At 56.7% G+C, this 18,818-nt stretch overlaps 1 protein-coding gene across 1 annotated transcript; it reads right to left on the reverse strand.

The window, feature by feature from the left end:
* Window positions 1-599: 599 nt before the first annotated feature.
* On the reverse strand, window positions 600-18,307 carry ECM1 (extracellular matrix protein 1). Its single transcript, XM_050930403.1, has 7 exons — window positions 18,123-18,307; window positions 8,825-8,911; window positions 7,800-8,134; window positions 6,638-7,030; window positions 5,755-5,975; window positions 3,457-3,544; window positions 600-1,937 (listed from the first exon to the last, which is right to left on the reverse strand). The coding sequence occupies exons 1-7, from the start codon at window positions 18,181-18,183 to the stop codon at window positions 1,752-1,754; spliced, it is 1,371 nt and encodes a 456-aa protein (XP_050786360.1). The 5' UTR covers window positions 18,184-18,307; the 3' UTR covers window positions 600-1,751.
* Window positions 18,308-18,818: the final 511 nt, after the last annotated feature.

The raw sequence follows: 18,818 nt of genomic DNA on the forward strand, positions 1-18,818 counted from the left end.
ACACTGTGTTTGAGTCCGGACAGCACCCAGCACACCTGGGCCCTGCTCTCACACCACCCTAATACAAACATGATCTCTCTAGCCCTGCGTGTAGTTATGCCCCTGCCCATCCCCAGCTCCGGCCACCTGCATCAGCTGTATCCTGGCAGCAGGAATCCTGGTGCTCGAGCTAAGGAGCATCAGGGACAATGACACCCACAGCTGGGATGATGCAGAGAAGCAGGACCAATCCCTCAAACTGAATGGGCCACACACAGGACCCCACCTTGGTAGCAGGGTGGAGAAAGGGGGCGCTTGGCTGCTCAAGGTTTGCAAAGGGCCAAACATGGTGTCACGTTCCTTTAGAAGCCGAGCCCCGAGAATTAGAACGTGGGACCGCAACACTCACGCATCACCCACGTGGCTGGTGGCAGGCCCACAGCAGAGAGGGGGGTCTCTTGTAGCCAATTCACCAATAAAGCCCCTGAATCACTGTGCAAAACTACCCAGGAAAATTTCCTGGAGCAGAGAGGAAAGGCAGGTCCATCAGGTACACTACGGGGGCTAGAAAAGAGCAGGAATCCCGAGGGTGGCTGGGAACAGATGAGAGAGAGTCCAGGTTACTCATCAAAAAGGTTTATTAGGAATCTCCCTAGAGCCTTTGGCAGAGAAGAGTTGATACAGTCTCCGGGCTAAGTACAAACACAGGTTACAAGTGCAAGGGGACACCACAGAGCCACCGGGAGATCAGGATCCCGCTGCCCTGCGCACCCCCAAAGCCAGCTCGGGCGCTAGCAAAGAATGCTGAGCAGGCCCTCCCACTGCACAGAGCGGGGGGGATGGGTTCCCCCCAGGGCTGACAAATTGGATCAAGGGGAAAGGGGCTCTCCCAGCTACGCTGCCCCCAGGGCACAGGCCCCAGGGCCAGCTGCCCGACGGCTCACGGGAGAAGCAGCTCGGGTGTTTAGTCCCCTCTGTCGCTCCCCAACTCCCTGCTTCTCGCCCACCTCAGTCTGTACAAAACCCAAGCCCAGGCTCTCCCAGGAGACCGACCAGCTGGTTCAGGCTGAATCCACATAAACTGCGGCTCCCCTTGGACGCCCTGCTCGGAATCAGCTCCCAGAAGGACTCCAGAGCGCAGATCCCAGCCAGGGCTGGAGCCTGCTGCTCCGTATCACGCTCCCAGAGAGCCGCCAGCCAGCTGGTTGGATGGCTGCCTCTCGCCGCCCGAAAGCTCCAAGCTGGCCAGTAGGGGTCGCTGGCTGTTAGGTGCGGCCAAACCCACTCACTCAGCTCCCATCTCAAAGCCTCCTCGCTCTCCCGGCTCCGTGAAGGAATCAACCCGCGTTAAGGGCCTTTTGCGTACGTGTTGCAGAAGAGAGGGCCACAGCTTGCAACTGGGGGGGACGGGGGGGTCAGGCAGGATACAGGGCTGGGGGGATGGGACACAAGAACCTGGGCTCATCTGTTGCTGCCACCCCAGGGGATGGGGATGTGAGCAGGGACAGGGCTGTCTCGAGATCAGAGAAACGCAGCTGGAGCCAGGGCCCAGGGGATCGGCGTTAAAACACAATCCAGAAGGGAGCCAAGCGCTGGTGGAATCCCTCAAGCATCTCCTCAGCGCTCACGTTCTTCGAGAGCGAAGGCCAGGACAGCAACGGCCAGCTGCCGCTCAGCTCTGGGCTGGAAACAGCTGGGGGGAGCGCGGGGGAGAAGGGGGCACAGTGATACGCGAACGTGCAAGGGAGACAGTTCTGGGTCTTTCTGTCCTTTCAGGGCGCCGCACTCGGCTCGCTGGGGACCTGCCCCAGGCCCGTGCTGGCCAGGAAGATGGTGGCCAGGTAGCTGGCATTGAAGCAGTCGGCTCTGTCCTCCTCCTCCTCCTGGGAGCAGCACTGATCCTTGTCCTTCCAGGAGTCCTTCTGGGTGGTGCACAGGGCGGCGATGGAAAGGGCTTTCTGGGGAGAGCAGCGAGCAGAGGTGGTTAGAGCCGAGGCCTGGGACACGCAGCAAGTCAGTCACCCAAGGGCACGCAGCAAGTCAGTCACTCAAGGGCACTAGGGGTCAGGACTCCTGGGTTCTACCTCCAGCGGCACCAGTCTCTCACTGCATGACCTTGAACAAGCCATTTTCCTCCTCTGTGCCTCAGTTTCCTGCCTCTGTACTATGGCGATAAACTCCCCCCACCTCCCGAGTTATGGGCATGTCCTGAGCTCTGAAATACCATCTCCCTGCACCCTCACCCCAGGGGAGCCCTCGCAGCACATTACACCCCTCCCCTCCCCCCGGTTTCAAAATAACACAAGCAGTGGCTCATCTTTGCACACAAAAGCCCGCAGCGATTCAGTGCACGGGGCAGCTCACCTCCAACCTCCCCCTTTCCCCAGCCAGCCAGAGCTCATTTTCAACCCCATGCGTCACAGGAAACCAAAGCTCCGATCCCGAGCGCCGTGCAGAACCAGGGAGGCCTGGGTTTCACAGCCAGGTGTTATGATCGGAGGACACGGTGGCTGCGCCGCTCAGCCAGGCTGGGGGCCTGCCAAGCCCATGCGAGTTCAAGGGTAAGTGGTGCCAGCCTGGGTAAGTGGTGCCAGCCTGCTATGACCTTAACACTTAGATCTAGGAGGCAGGGGGCACTGGCAGGAGGTACAGGCCACCAAGTTACATGAGGTAACCCAGATACCCAGGTCCGCCTGCAGCGATTCACGCACCGCCCCTGGGGTCCCAGATCTCTCACGGGGGGAAGGGTAAGGTGCTTTCAAAGCCAACCTGAATCAAACCAATGCTGGTTCTGACCGGCTGCCCTCACTCCAGCATGGTTTGGTTTAGCAGAAATGACCGAGGTGTGAATTTGTCCAGCAGCCCTGCAGGTAACGAGCCACTGAGACAGGAGGGTTCCCCCCCAGAGCACAAACCAGGCAAAGTCTTGGGTTCTGTCTACACCTAGACCGCTCCAGTGGCAGATCTAGACACCGAGAGGCGGTCGGCCTGGCACTGTCTGCACCAGGTTGAGGCCGGCACCACTCCGGCTCTCGTTGGGGTGGGTTTTTCACACCTCATGGCTGATGTTAGCTCCCGGGGGACAGCAGCCCTCAGCTGGTCTAAGCTGTCCTTGATCTCGATGGTGTGGACTTGTGTGTAGACACGTCTCCCGTTACTAACACTGCTTCTAGCTGAGGTCCTTGCCTGGCTCTCAGTATCTGAGCACCTCTTGGTATTTACCCTGATGGGCCCGTCGGGAGGCAGGGCCTCACCACTACCCGCACTGAACCCCAGAGAGACAGAGAGTGAAGTGACATCCCAAGGTCACGCGGGGAGTCTGGCAAGGCAGGAATTGAACCCCGGTCTTGGGCATCACAGAGGAGCCACCCTGACCATTGCACTATCCTTCCTCTCTCAGCCCAGGGCAGCAATGCCACGGCTCTCCAGCCTTTTAATCACCACGTTGTGTGCAGCCCCCCCGTCCCTTGCACTCACCTCTTTCTCTGCACACTGAGTCCTCTCCTCACCCTGAAGGCTGCAGCAGGGCTTCGTCATGCTCTGGATCATGTTTGGGATTGGTTTCCTAGTAACAAGAAGAGAGTAGTTTGTACCCATGACTGGAGCTCAGGGCTTGGGCTAACCAGCAGCCTGTCTGGCGAGTACTGGAATATACCCAGCATCATGCTCTAGAGGGCGCTGCGCTGCCAGAGGTGCCCCCCTATTAGTGGAGACATGAAACTAAGATCCTGTTCTTTTGCAGTCACGGAGAATCCGCATTTAAATACGACCTCACTGAATTATGTCCTGTCTCCCTAAATTCTCCAGGTGGAGTCAATCGGATGCTGCATTCTTATGCACTTCCTGTTGTAAACTGCAGCATCACGTTGCTGTGCGCTGTTAAACAGCTGCAGCATTCCTCCCCAGAGGCAGCTGCATTTCGGTGGCAGGTGTGTGAACCCAGCATACATAGCCTGTAAAGTGCCTGGGGAGATTTCAATGGCGCTCCACAAGCTTTAAGTTTAGCCCATCTGAAGATCTGGCCCGGAAAGTTTAAGTGATTTGCCTAAGGTTGCAGATGGACGACTGTGGCAGAGACCAGAATAGATTCTCCATCACACTGCACCTAGGCTTGTCATTTACACCCTGCCAAGCGAATGCAAAGTGCATGTAACATGTTACCGAACCAGATCAGCGCTTTACACTGGTGTAAATGCAACAGAGAGCCAGGTCCTGGGTCTCTCGGCTCCCTGGCCTGGGCCTTCCCACCAGGTCACTGCTGTTCCATAGAAGCCACCTGGGATTTGACAGGCCTGTTTCCTCATCAGGACATTCAGTGGAGAGAGCAAAATAGGTGGAGTCAATGGGGCTGCGCTGACCTACATTGGCTGGGGGTCTGGCTTGTTCCTTGAACACAGGGCAAAGATTCTGCCCCAGTGATATAGGGCCAGGACAGACCCTGGGCTCTGTCCCTGCGGACGTCACTCCCAGCAAAGCCCCACTACCAGCAATTCCCCTCGCACCAGGAAAATCCCACGGTGAGGCTCGCACCGGGGCATGGAGCGCGTGGTGGGCAGCGGAGGAGTGAGAGGTGTGGATGGGATTCTACTCTGGCTAAATAATTCATGCCTGGCGTGAAGCTGGATCGAAAACGAGCTGCCTGTAATCAGAGCAAACCCTGGCTGGAAAAACCCCATATGGGGGGATTTGCTTCTTTCCTCATGGCCAGAAGGCGGCGCTGCAGCCTCGCTAATCCAACCGCTAACCCAGAAATTGAACCTCTGTTTTGCCAGCACCTGGCGCAGGCTGGATTAATTCCTTCCCAGGCCCCTCTATCTTTCTATAGGCCACTGCCCTGCGCTGCTCGGGCATTACAGATGGCAACAGTCACAGCGAGCCTACCTGACGGGTCCAGTGGGCAGAGCGGGGGTGGGGCTGGGAGTCAGGACTCCTGGGTTCTAGTCCCAGTGCGAGGATGGAGTGGAGTCTAGTGGGTAGAGCGGGGGTGGGGCTGGGAGTCAGGACTCCTGGGTTCTAGTCCCAGTGCGAGGATGGAGTGGGGTCCAGTGGGTAGAGCGGGGGTGGGGCTGGGAGTCAGGACTCCTGGGTTCTAGTCCCAGTGCTAGGAGGGAGTGGGGTCTAGTGGGTAGAGCAGGGGTGGGGCTGGGAGTCAGGACTCCTGGGTTCTAGTCCCAGTGCGAGGATGGTGTGGGGTCCAGTGGGCAGAGCGGGGGTGGGGCTGGGAGTCAGGACTCCTGGGTTCTAGTCCCAGTGCTAGGATGGAGTGGAGTCTAGTGGGTAGAGCAGGGGTGGGGCTGGGAGTCAGGACTCCTGGGTTCTAGTCCCAGTGCTAGGAGGGAGTGGGGTCTAGTGGGTAGAGCGGGGGTGGGGCTGGGAGTCAGGACTCCTGGGTTCTGTTCCCAGCTCTGGGAAGGGAGGATGGGGATCAGGAATTCAGGACAAATCCTGGCTTCTTTGCTCTGCTGCTGGCTCCATTTGTGAGCCTGGGCAAGTCTCTTGTGTTTCGTATCAGAGGGGTAGCCGTGTTAGTCTGGATCTGTAAAAGCAGCAAAGAATCCTGTGGCACCTTATAGACTAACAGACGTTTTGGAGCATGAGCTTTCGTGGGTGAATACCCACTTCCTCAGATGCATATAGTGGAAATTTCCAGGGGCAGGTATATATATGCTAGCAAGCAAGCTAGAGATAACGAATTTGTGTTTCAACATCCCCATTCTCTGGTGGGGGAAGCTAATTCCCCAGGAGGCCTGGTGAATGTCTGCGGGTCAGACTCACTGTTTAGTGAAGAGCTTGATTTCCCCACACAGCACGTCCAGGAGCGTCGGGGTCACCACGCCCAGGGTGACAGCCTGGATCTCCTTGTCGTAGGCCGGGTTTGGGGCCTGGCTGGAGAAACAGCTGAACCTGGCCTTGCCTTCAGCCTCCTTGCAGCACTGGTGGGGTTTGGTCTTCACCGACAGCTCCTGCTTGCAGAACTGAGCCAGGGCCTTCTCCCACTAGAGAGAGCAAGAGAAGCCATGTACAGAAGGAACAGGCCACAATTCTGCCAGTGCCAGAGGCTGGACGGGTGGCTGAGGCTGCAGCGTGGGACACAGGACGCCTGGGTCCTATTCCCAGCTCTGCCGCTGCCCTCATGGGTCAGCCTGGGCTCGGATAATAACTCTGCCTTTGTCTAGCCACCGGCTGAACTCTTTGGGGCGGAGAGTGTCTCCGTGGCTGGGCGGCACCATTGGGCCCTGAGCTCAAGTCGGGGCCTTCCAGGTGTGACCGAAAGTCCCCGAATATTCCTGGTTCCTGGAATGCCCCGGGATCCCATTTGTTTAGCACCTGATCTGTACCCAGCACAGAGAGACAGCCAGGGAGCCAGCCTGGCCCCCCAGTCATTCCTGCTCCTGCCAGAACAGAAATGGGCCAGGCAGAGCCCCCTCCGGGCTTTATATGAAAATGGGGCCCGGGGGGGAAAGGGGGAGGGGAGAGAACACAATGTAACAAACCCCATCGCCCCCTCGCCCCGGGACTGAACACAGACCAAGCGCACCAGGGAGGCTGGGCTGGGACAAACTCCTCCCCCCCTCGCCGATGGCCCCTTGGGATTGGCACCCGCTGCCCCCCTCCCTCGGGCGTGTCCCCCCCAGCCCCGTGCCGAGCCCCCCCTCACCGCGGCGTGAGCACAGTCGACGTTCTCGTTCTTGCAGCACTTCTTGCAGTCGTTCTCCAGGCGGCTGATGGCGCGGGCCTGGCGCTGGAACCAGCCGTAGCCCGTGGTGGGGATGGCGCTGGGCAGGTAGACGGGTCGGAATTTGCGCAGCCGACAGATGTTCTTGATGTTGCTGGCGGTGGGCTCGCCGGGCGGGAAGGAGATCTCGGGCAGCCTGGGCCACAGCCTGGTACTGGGGGGCACGGTGCTGGCAACGTTAGGGTTGTAGCTGGGGTCCGGGGCCTCGCTGGCGAAGCACAGCTCCCGGTCAGTGCCCTCCCGCTTGCAGCAGTGGTAGTGCTTGGTCTTCACCGAGAACTCGTCTTTACAGAACTGCTCCAGGGCTTCCTTCCACTGCCGGAGGAAGGGAGGCAGTCAGTGGGAAGCCCCAGTGGGGGCCCAGAGCCCCTCCAGCGCCCCAGAGCCCTCCACTCACCCCAGAACCCGTCCCAGCTCGGGGCAAGGAGCACTTTGCCCTCCAGGTGGCTGGCTTCCCCTCCATCGCGCCCAAGCTGGAAGCAGCCGCAGCTCAGCGGCGGGTGGCTGCTGGGATGCATTTGCCAGGTCTCTGTCTGGCTCCCAGCCAACACAATCGGCCCCTAGCTGGCAGCCGCAGCCCAGAGGGCGAGGGTTGAATGGCCGCTGGAGACGGCGCTCCCCTGGCATAGCGAGAGGGGTCCCCCTCCAGGGAATCCCGCAGTGCCCATGCTGTGCCCGCCTTGGGGACCCAGGCCTGGCTCTCCAGGTCCTATCACCAGCCCTGCGAATGGCTCTAGGTCTCTCAGTGGGGCTGTTTCCTGCACTGTCCCAAAGCCTCTTCCCCACCCTAGTGATCCCTCACAGGATCCTTCCTTGAGAGAGGGGCAGCGCGGCCTTGTGATAAGGGCAACAGGCCTGGACTTCGGAGAGCTGGGTTTAGTTGCTGGCTCTGCCACGGATTCTGGCTACGTCACACCCACCCTCGTGCCTCAGTTTCCCCTCCCGCCCTTTGTCTTGTTGGCCTGAGGGGCAGGGACCGTCTCTCCCAGGGGAGGTGTAGGTGCCCCCCCGCCCCCGCCAGAGCTCAGCTGGGTGCTGCTGTAACACAGCGGCTCCACGGGGCAGCTGGAGCCCAGGGACTCACCGCGCTCTCCGCACAGCCCAGGCGCTCGGCCTGCGGGCAGCACCGCTCCAGGCTGGCCTCCAGGAGGTTGATGGCATTGCCTTGGCGCCTGAGGTGGGAGAACCCTGTCTGGGGCAGGTTCGTGGGCCCGTACGACACCTTCTTCCTCCCCTCCAGGCAGATGTTGTCGATGTTGCTGGCGCTGGGGCGGGCCGGCGGGAAGTCATCCAGCTTGTGACCCCAGGGCTGGGCCCGGCAGGAGGGGCCGTTGCCACAGGTGGTGATGCGAGGGCCTTCGACTCTGGTCTGCAGCACGGCCTCCCCAGCCAGAGGGGCCCCACGGACCAGGATGGGCCCTACGGCGGAGGGAAAGCAAGTTCACAAGCCTGCAATCAGGGCCAGGCCCCGCTCGGCTTCCCAGGGGTCCCGTCAGCCTGTCCCATTCCCGGCTCAAACGCGAGGAGGCTGAACTAGGATGGGAGAGCACCCTCCAGGGGGCACTCATCACCCCTAGTTCCATCCTGACCCCCTGGGGCCACCCCGGGCTCCTGGCCAAATCCTTCAGCCTCCCTAAATCCCTGGCCGACAGCTACTGAGCTCCACCCCAGAGGGAGCTGCACATCAGCGGGAGTGGCCGGGAGCTGGGGCGCGCTCTGCGGTGGGAAGTTGGTATGGCTCTGGCCCGGTCGCACTGGGATGCTGCTCCCGGCTCTGGCCCCAAAGAAGCGTGCCAGGCCGGTGCTAGACGGAGCCAGGACTGGACACAAACTGGACCCACTGCCCCTAATGAAGCAGGGGAGCGAGTGAGCCAGCCCACGGAGCAGGGTAACACGGCCAGATCCCAGCCCCTTTGGACAGAGCCAGGGCCCCAGGTTATCTGCGGGGAGGGGGCATCATTTGGCATGGCCTGGATGTGCTCCCCCCACCCCACCTCCAGTGCTTTCTCCTTCTACTCGGGATTCCCCAGCCAGGCTGGTGTCACCCAGTGGAACCCGCCCGGCAGGGCAGGAGGAGTTGGAAGGGCCAGCGCCCTCCTCCCAGCTCACCTTGCTCCAAGTCCAGGGGCAGCTCCGGGATCACTTCGCTCTGGAGCAGGTCCTCGGCTGTTGCGTCGGGCAGCTCCTCTTGGCCATCTGAGAGAGGAACAAAGGACGCGGTGAGCGGCTGGACCCAGTGCCGCCATGCCAGGAGATCAGGGGTCTGGCTCAGAAATGACAAGATCTAATGGGGGGAAGGGTCCCTTTCTTGGCAGCCTGGGGCCGGAGCCCTTGGGGGTCCTGCTCTGCGGCTTTTCTCTGTGCCCTCAAGAGCTAGAAGTGGAGTAAGAGTCGTCTCTTGCGGTTATACAGCCTTTTCCTCAATGGGGCCAGAGCGCTTTGCAGCCTTCAATGTGTTTATCTTCCCAATGGCCCCGCAACATAGGGCAGGGCTGTTACCTCATTGTACAGCTGGGGAAACTGAGGCACAGAGGCTAAGGTCACACAAGGGTCTGTAGCAGAGTAAGGAACTGGCCCGGGGTTTCTCATGTTCTAGCTAGTGCCCTAAGCCCTGAGCCATACAGAAACGCTCGCCAAAGTCCCCTGACTCCAGGAGCTTGGGCTTTGAGAAGATCTCCAGCTCTCGGGAGATGCCAGCCCTGTGACACTGATTGTCCCTTTTGGCTGTAAAGGTTAGCCGCTGGGGGGGCGTTTTCCTGCTTTTCTCCCAACTGCCAGGGTTAGAAACTTTCTTATTAAAAAAAGAAGAAGAAAAGCAGAGACTGTCCCATAATCCCAGGACTCTGGGAACTGGGGCTTTATGAGAAACACCAATGATTGTGACATTTGTGATCAAACTGCCAGAACTAGCAACTAAGGTGACCAGATAAAGCCCCTAATATGGGGATATCTCATATACACGACTATACCCCCCCACCCACTACCCAGAAACAAAAAGAGTCCCGATTTTTCACACTTGCTATCCGGTCACCCTACTGGCCCCACTGGCAGGACCCAGGGGACCTCAGAGTGAGTGATGGTGCTATGCCAGCCCTCCCCCCACCCCAGCTCTGGGCCCATCCCCACTTAAATGCTGTTAATCCCCTTTCCTGGAAAAGTGGCTGGTAACCAGCATAGTCAGACAGGGGATGAGGAGATAAACCCAGCGATGGGAAACCTTAACCAGGTCTGCATTAGTCACAGGTTAATCCACACACCACCCACTCACCCTGAGCAGCAGGCACAGGCTGGATAGCAGGGGGCTGTGGGTCGGGATTGGGGCACAGCGGCAGAGCAGTGTGTGGGGAGCCCCGGGTTTGGATAGCAGGGGGCTGTGGGTCAGGATTGGGGCACAGCGGCAGAGCGGTGTGTGGGGAGCCCCGGGTTTGGATAGCAGGGGGCTGCGGGTTGGGATTGGGGCACAGCGGCAGAGCGGTGTGTGGGGAGCCCCGGGTTTGGATAGCAGGGGGCTGCAGGTCGGGATTGGGGCACAGCAGCAGAGCGGTGTGTGGGGAGCCCCGGGTTTGGATAGCAGGGGGCTGTGGGTCGGGATTGGGGCACAGAGGCAGAGTGGTGTGTGGGGAGCCCCGGGTTTGGATAGCAGGGGGCTGCGGGTCGGGATTGGGGCACAGCGGCAGAGCGGTGTGTGGGGAGCCCCGGGTTTGGATAGCAGGGGGCTGCGGGTTGGGATTGGGGCACAGCGGCAGAGCGGTGTGTGGGGAGCCCCGGGTTTGGATAGCAGGGGGCTGCGGGTCGGGATTGAGGAGCAGCAGCATCTGCAGCCTCCAGCTGCCTGGGTTGTGCCACTGGGCCACTCGTGCATTAGGTCGGCACAAGGGCAAAGCGTGGGGAGAACGGCTGCTCGCAGTGACAGCTCAGCTTTACTCAGGCTCACGCAGCTGCAGCAGGAGGAAGGGGAAGGAGAATCGAAGGGCAAGACTGTGCAGAGCGTACGGTCAGAAGGGACCATCCAGGCTCCCCGCCTGACTTCCCGTGTTACATAGTGCAGCACATTTCACTCTGCAAACTCTCGACTGCACCAGCGACTCCAGCTCAACTAAACATTCAGTCCCCAGGAGAGTAACCTGCCGTGCACAGGAGAGCCCAAGGTCACGCCAATGCCCCAGGCCTCTGCCAGGGCAGGGAATTGATTAGCTGAGAGATGCTGCTTCCAATGGAAGGGAGCCCTTGGCTGGCCAGGAGCAGATGCTAGCAGCTCCACGGGAAGGTGCAAGAAACCCTGCAGGAGGCAGCGATGGGACGCGCTGCCCTCAGGGGAAGTCCCCTGCTGACCCCTGGGAGCGAGAGTTTAGCTGAAGTACCAGGGCTCAGATCTCCTTAGCAATAGGGCGGCTTCGCCACAGAGGTGCAGAACCCAGAGGTCTGTTTTCCTGCATCTCATGCCGTCATTCATGCCCGCGCATAGTGCTACCTGGCAGTGTTTCACACCCACTTTGCACTAGTGCTCATGAGTTTTTTGAGGCCTGAGTCATGAGTTTTAAATGCTTGGGGTTGGCAGTGGTGAAAACTCCTGGCGGCGTCACAGCCTCCCTTGTGAGGCTGGCACCATTATCCCCATTAGAGACAGGGGAAACTGAGGCACAGATGGATGAAAAGAGCAACTAACAAGTGACCTGCCAGGTTTCATACCCAGGGTGCCAGGGTTAGGCCTGGGAGATGAGCGAAGTGAGCAGCTCCAGGCCAGGTAATACACAAAATATAGTACACAAAAGAAAAAAAGGAAAAGAACAGAAAAAACACAGCACCAGATAAGGATGTAGAATGTGAGAGAAGGGACCAGCATGGAGTGTAACTGAACGCAGGGGGGCGGGGGGAGTGGATTTTCTCTTCACATCATTTTTTGAGGGAAAATTGGCTTTTTGAGCAAACAGCATTTTTCACAGCACGTATTTGCCTTCTGCAGGCAATGTGAATTTTGCATTCAAAACCCGAAAACCAGCAAAGTCAGCAGAAAATTCCATTTGGAAATGCTGATGCAGGACCTCATGGGATTTGTGGCCTGGGCACTGAATGCCCCCTTCCTCCTCCATGGGCCAGGTCCCCAGCTGGACTACACCTTCCGTTCAGTGGCCAGGGGACTCCCACGGTGCATCCTGGGTGGCTCAGCAGGGCCGCACCGTGGTGCATCCCAGGAGATGTAGTCCAGCTGCGAGTAGGAGACTGAGGCACCAAAACTACAACTCCCATGAGGCACTGGGGCAGCATTTTCAAATCAAAATTTTTGCAGCTTTGCACCAAAAAGTCAAGATTTTCTATGGGGGGAAAAAGCCCATTTTCCATCCAGCTCTAAAAGTCGCATCCTGACAGGCCTGGTCCACGAGAGCCAATGGCAAAACTCCCATCGACTGCAAAAGGAGCAGGCTCTGGCCCTAAAGCCATGAGAGAATCCCTCCCGTGCAGCAGTTTTCAGCCCCCTACTAACCTCTGACAGAGGGAACTGGATTGGATGGACCTGGGCTCTGATCCTGGGAGGCAAAACCCCTTAGTTCCTCTCCAGAGGCCTCCCTTACTCAACCGCTCACATCTTTTCACTCAATTGATAACAAACCAGATCTATAGCTAGTGAGGATCCAAAAGGGTAAATGGCCTAACAAGCTAGAGAGCTGGGTTCCAGATTCCCGGCCCTGCCACACACCTGCTGCGTGGGTGCATCGAACCGTAGCAACGCGGGGCTGGATGGGACCTTGCGAAGGCATCAAGTCCAGCCCCCTGCGTTGAGGCAGAGCCGCGATTCTAGGCAAGTCATGTGCTGGCTCTGTTCTGCCTCTCACCAGTTGTCTACTTGGATTGTCAATGTATCACTCTGGGTCTGTGCAGTGCCCTGAGGGCCTTAATCTCAGCTGGGCCTATAGATACTATAGGTGCAATAACAGATCCAAGCATGCCCGTCTCTGCAAACAGACTGGTCCAACCTGCTTTGCCTTACTGCACCTGCCCTGCCCCTGGGGATCACAAGATGCTCTGCACTTAGACAGCAATTATCTTCTTCCAATCGCTGAGCAAATATTGCCTAACCCTCCTTCCTCTTGTCCTGGGAACAGTGAGTATCCTTCCCGGTACACAGGGGGAAAGGGAGCCAGGCCCTGCCAGCCAATCCCAGTGTCAATCAGGGGATGAGAACCCAGGAGTTCCAGGCTCTGTGTAAACATTTGCACCGAACCGCCCATTGCTGCAAACCGGGGGCGTTGGCTTCCCACCCCTCTCCCCTTTGTCTCAAAGGCACACAAGGCCTAGATCTTCCCTCTCCCAAGGAGTTTATGGCGAAGATCAGCCGCGTCCTGAGAAAATGGGGTTCACAGAAGACAGGTACAGAAGCAGAAGGCTGGCACCTCACTAGAGCTGGCTGGGGCTTTGGATGGATTCCTCCATGGCCATGCCCCCTCCCTAAGGTTGCAGTATCCTGCATGCACCCTGACTCCTGAGTCATCCCACAGAGCTCAGGGGTGCCAGGAACCTGGTGAGACTCCACGCATGAGTAAAGTTAAGCATGGGCATAAGGGTTTGTGCAATGACCTCCGTGTCCGCCGTGGCTGGGGCCTGAACCAGGCCCCGCCAGAGAGGAGTCTCTACACAGCTGCATGTTTTTAAATCCAAGGCAGTGCAGAGATCAGAAAGCAACGAGAGTGCATCAATGCAGCAAATAGATACATTGATCCAAAGCCAGACTTGCCTTTCTGCAAGATGCTTTAGTTAAATGCAAGTTACTGGGATCAATACAGGGTAACTGGAGGAAATTCTCTGGCAGGGGTTATCCGAGAGGTCAGACTAGACGATCACACTGGTCCCTTCTGCCCTTGGAATCTAGGAATTTTCAGAACTTGGATCCAATCCCGCAGACTACACTGACACAAAACTCTCGAAGCCCCAGAGCACAGGACCAGAGCCTGAGATAACAGCTGCAAGGAAATCAGCAAGGCTGGCAGTTTTCAACCTTTTATCATTTGCAGACCCCTAAGAAGTTTCAAATGCAGGAGTGGCCCCCTTTGGAAAAGTTCAACATGGTCTGCGGGCTGCCAGGAGTCCACAGAGCACAGACTGAAAACTATTGAACTAGGCGAAAGACCCTGCCAGGATTTTTCCATAAGCAAAAATGCCAAAAGGCCTGTTGTGTAAGAAACCATTATTGAATACAAAGCTTCAAGGCGTGTCATCGTTAGGGCCCCAAAGCCAAACCGCAATTAACGAGGTGGAATCTCCTATTGACACAAGCAGATATGGCAACCGCCAATGGCAGATAGACATTGTAGAGACTGTCTGAATCAGAGATTCCGAACAGAGCCGAGCTGGGCTGCGTGGAGGGGAGAGATTGACATGGGGGAGTCGGGGATATTCACAGCAGTTAGTGATGGGAAAAGCCTTGCAATGAGAGCACTGGATGGGGATTCAGGAGACCTGGATTCTTGACTCTGCCACCAACTGTCCATGTGGCCTTGAGCGAGTCATGTGATCGCTGTATGCCTCAGTTTCTCCTTAATAGGGAGGAAGTGTGGCATAGCGGATAGCGCATTGGGCTAGGATTCAAGAGACCTACAATCTATCCTGGCCCTGCTACTGACCTACTGGGTGACCCTGGGCAAGCCATTTCACCTCCCCGTGCCTCAGTTTCTCCCATGTAAGATTGGGTGATGACACTGACCTTTGTAAAGCACTTTGAGATCTGCTGATGAGAAATGTCACGTAAGAGCTAAAGATTAATATTATCATCTGTAAAATGGGCAGAATAACCCTTGCTTTCTCCCACCCTTTGTCTAGACAGACTGTGAACTCAACAGGGCAGGGATTGATTCTCTATTATAGTCTCTGGGGCTTAGCCCTGTCCATTATAAAATAACCCAAGCAATGGGGCTCCCACAACCGGAGACATTACTGTTAGGAAAGGTCTCCTGTTACTCAGCCTGAAGTTTATCCTATTGCTTCTATTTCTTACCCACACACATGCTGAGATGCCCCATAGTCATCTTCTGGCCAAGGTCCCCGTGCAGGTAACCCGGCCCTTTAGAAATGCTCACGATCACAGATTATGAAATTTTTCTTGTGGGGAGGGAGAATCAAACCCCACTTACTGATTCCTAACTAATGATTCTGCTGAGCAGGTAAACAGATACCGCAATGATGGGCGCCAGAGAAGAACCTAGAGAGATGGGTACGTATAGTGTACGACTGCCTAAAGTACGCCTGGAAGTTCTGGACCTGGTTACTGGTTGGCTTGGGGCACAATGTAACTATAGTGACATGGGAACCACCATGCCAGTTCAGACCCGTGGTGCACCCAGCCCTGGATCATGTCCCTGGCAGGGGCCAATAACAGCTACCACAATGCACAGGTCCAGCTGTGCCATGCTGCATACACAGAGCAGCAGGCTGCCTTCCTGACCCCAGCGGTGATTGTTTTATACCCTGAAGCATGAGATGGTTTTTTTTAAAATTCTCCATAGTTTAGCACTTTGGTGTTGGGATTGACTGGGCACTCAACCATGAGTAGCAATTACCTCTCTTCTAACTGTTACTGTAGCCAGAGTCAGGACTCCTGGGTTCTATTCCTGGGTCCATCATTGACTTGCTGCATGACCCTGGGAGAGTCGCTTCCCTACTCTGTGCCTCAGTTTTCTCATCTGTAACATGGGGGACAATGATACTGATTGCTATTTATTTGTATTGCAGTAGCGCTTAAGCGCCCCAGTCACAGACCAGGGCGCCACTATTATGTCAGGCGCTGCACACAGAACCACCCAGGGACCATTCAGTGCACGTTTCATAAGGCCCTGTCTCTTCCTGGGTACACGTACAGCACCTAACACATTATCATGGGCGAGCTAGCCAGGTTCCTTTGCCTGTTGCTGGGCCACCTTCGTTTCCCTGCGCTCAGTTTGTTCAGCTGGGGTTATTTGCACTTAGACTTTTGGGAGACTGTGATGACCCAGGAGCAATTTATTTATGACATTCCTGAAGCAGGAGCAGGAAGCCTGTGAAGGTTGTGGAGCTGCTGCCTGAGATAAGGTGCCCAGAGATATTTAGCAGGCAATAATGAGAGGAGGGAACTCAGGCCTTGGGCTGGGGCATTCAGATCACAATTTCAATGACATGGGGGCCAGCCACGTAGGACTGTCTGAGGTGCCGCTAACTCCCCCTGGCTTCAGTTAGGAGAAGGAGGGTGGGCTCTAGTCTTGGATTTAGAAAACCAGTAGTCCATTCCCTGCTCTGCCACAGACGCCTTGTCTGACCCTGGGCAAGTCACCTAGTTGCTCTGTGCCTCAGTTTCCCTCACCTGTTCAATGGGGATAATAGCACGTGAGGATAAATCCATTAAAGACTGTGTCATGCTCAGTGATGGGGCCTGATAAGTATCCGAGAGAGAGACCAGCGTGGCAAAAACAGGACTAGAGGCCAAAGGCACGGAGCTGAATTTACAATAGCCCCTGAATGAGTTACGTGCCTAACTCCCCTTGACTATCAAAGGGAGTAGGGCACCAAAGCAGGGTAAGTTCACAAATCTCATAGGCTCCCAGCTGCATCTTTAGGCACCTAAATACCTTTGTCAATCTTCCAGCAAGCCAAGGCACTTAAATAAACAGCTGCGTTTGCACAGGAGCTCGACCAGTCAGGGTCACAACCGGAGCAGGAAGGAAGCTGGCTGGCACGTCCCGCCCCTGCCTGGGCACAAAGCTTGTGACCCAGAGCTGACCAGCACAGCCCTTTTAACCCTCTAAACTTCCCCTGCCTGTGAGCATCGGGTGATCCTGCCTCTTCTTCCAAGCTGTGTGCCAAGGACTCTGCAGATCTTGTCAAACGCCACCAAAGAACCGGCTGGAAAAACCACTAAAGTCTTATCTAACTTGAGCAAACGTAACAGTGGTGGCCAGGAATCCTTCCGCTCCTTACTCCGAGAGGGGAAGCTGGCAGCGCATCCCTCCCGATCCCAGCCAGGGGGGGATGTACCCGCGCCAGCTCCAACTAGTCTGCTAAGAACAGAGTGCTGCCGCGGTGCTGGGAGGATGGGGGGCGGGCTACTGCCCCATGTGCCACTCCCCTCTGAGACGCCTGGCACCATGTTCTCTTTTTAGTGGGTCTCCTGCTCAACGCACCTTAGCCTCTCCCAATCCACCTGCTCTGGGACCTGGACCCCTCCTCCGGAGCCAGCCGACTATGCTCCAAATTCAAAACCTGCCCAGCGCTGAATACAGATCTCTGGATTCCCAGGTCAGAAGGGGCCATTGGGATCACCAGAGAGCTGATAAAGATTTGCAAGACGATAGGAGTTGGTTAACAGCGAAGCAGGGCAGAATTTTCCTGGGCTTTTCAGGAGCAGCTCCTGGCTCTGGGTGTCGGACGAAAGCCACCGAAAAGTAGGGGGACCAGCCATGCAGAGTGCGCCTCAGAAAACCCGACCCATTTGGGGGGGGCTCATTTTGGGACTCCCTAAATCTTGTCACTTTTGTTGCCACCTCTGTCTACAGACTTGCTAAAAGGACATCCCAGGCTGAGAAGGCCTCTGCTGCCCCCTCCACCCATCCTGGTCTGGTGAGAGACAATGCCGTCTCTCTGGTGTTGCTAGGTGACATCTCCATGGAAACGGGACCAGCATCACCAGGAAACCCACACTCCTGCCTTGCATGGGGCTACCGGCCCCCCATGTGGGCCAGCAGGGGCGCCTGCCCTGCAATAACAAGCACGAGATTCCTCTGCCTTGTCCTGCGCGTGAATTTCTAGGAAGGCGACCAAGAGGCTGGTGACTAACCACAGAGCGAGTGTCCCAGCAGGGCAAGCTTCCTGTCCTACACGTGCCTGGCCCCGTCTCCATGGAGCGGGGGGAATGTTCATCCTCTAGGGCCCAGGCAGAGCTGGCATTTCTGCTGAGGTTCCCAACAAAGGGTTGGTTTAAACTGTCCCAGGAACTGGGCTGAGACCCATCAAATGGCAACAGACATTCAAGCCCTACTGGGCTGGATTCAAACCGGTGACCTCCCCCCAGATCAGACCATTATCTCTAAAAGCATGGAAGGAGCGGCCGGGACTGGCTGTTCCCTGGCTTTCTGCACTATTGTCCCTTTTGGGAAGAGTCTGTCCTAGAAAACCATAGGCGACGGGTGGGTAACTGGGAGTTTTCTGCCCAAGTCAGCAGCTTGGGAACTAAACAAGTGGACAGTAAATTGGAAGCATACGGCGTGGCTACAGGAACTGGGGGGGGGGGGTCTCCCCCTAAAGCAGAGGCTGTTACCCTAGAGATGCCTCCTTTGCAATATGGTTATTATATCTGCCACCTTGAGCCCCGTTGTGCCCAGACACAGCTGCCCCAGATGGAGCCAGGCCGGATGTAAACAAAACTGCACACGTGAACCAGGGGACTCACCTTGCGGAGCCGCTCTGGCCAGGCACAGCAAAGGGATGAGCAGTAACACGGGAGCCTTCATGGCGAAGATCGAGGTGGCTCAGGACACGTCCCTCGGCGCTGGTGATTTCTGTGCCTGAGGTTTCTCCCTGGAGCTGCTGTTAGTTTCCTCCCCTTCGGAGCCTTTAATATACTGTCAGGCTGACAGAGTTGAGTGAAGCTGAGTCATGGGCTTGACGTCAGCAGTCACGCCCTGCAGTGTACACAGCTTCCTAAATCACTAAGAAAATACCCCAAAACATAATCAGGTTTCCATCTGAGATAATCTTCCAAGGCAACAAGCGGCCAATCTTCCCATATGGAAAGAGCAGAAGCCTAAATGACTGACATGCTTCGGCTCGCATCTCTGCGTGTGTCATGCTTCACTCATATGTGATCCCCATTATCAAACATGTGTTCAGGCACACTGGCATGCAAATTCCAGGGGCAATTGTAACCACTAGGGGGGCCCTACATAACGATACTAAACTTGGAAGGATTTATTTTTTATTTTTTTATTTTTAACGGTAAATGTCTGTAAAGATGGACTTCGCCACGCATACACAAACCCACGTTTCCATAGATAACGATCGTCAGGCAAAGTAAGAAACATGCGGTTTGTGAACTTACCAGTCATAGCCCAGCAGTTTCGATTTTTGCATTAGGGTTCTTACCAAT

The sequence above is a fragment of the Gopherus flavomarginatus genome, chromosome 20 (assembly GCF_025201925.1).
Source record: "Gopherus flavomarginatus isolate rGopFla2 chromosome 20, rGopFla2.mat.asm, whole genome shotgun sequence".
Classification (NCBI taxonomy): domain Eukaryota; kingdom Metazoa; phylum Chordata; order Testudines; family Testudinidae; genus Gopherus; species Gopherus flavomarginatus.

What these genes read in the sequence shown, in the direction of transcription:
- ECM1 (XM_050930403.1), bottom strand. Translation starts at nt 18,183, where the DNA reads ATGAAGGCTCCCGTGTTACTGCTCATCCCTTTGCTGTGCCTGGCCAGA. An exon ending in GCCCCTGGACTTGGAGCAAG is followed by an intron (nt 8,135 to 8,824) that starts GTGAGCTGGGAG and finishes CCTCCGCCGTAG; the next exon opens with GGCCCATCCTGGTCCGTGGG. An exon ending in TGGGCTGTGCGGAGAGCGCG is followed by an intron (nt 7,031 to 7,799) that starts GTGAGTCCCTGG and finishes TTCCTCCGGCAG; the next exon opens with TGGAAGGAAGCCCTGGAGCA.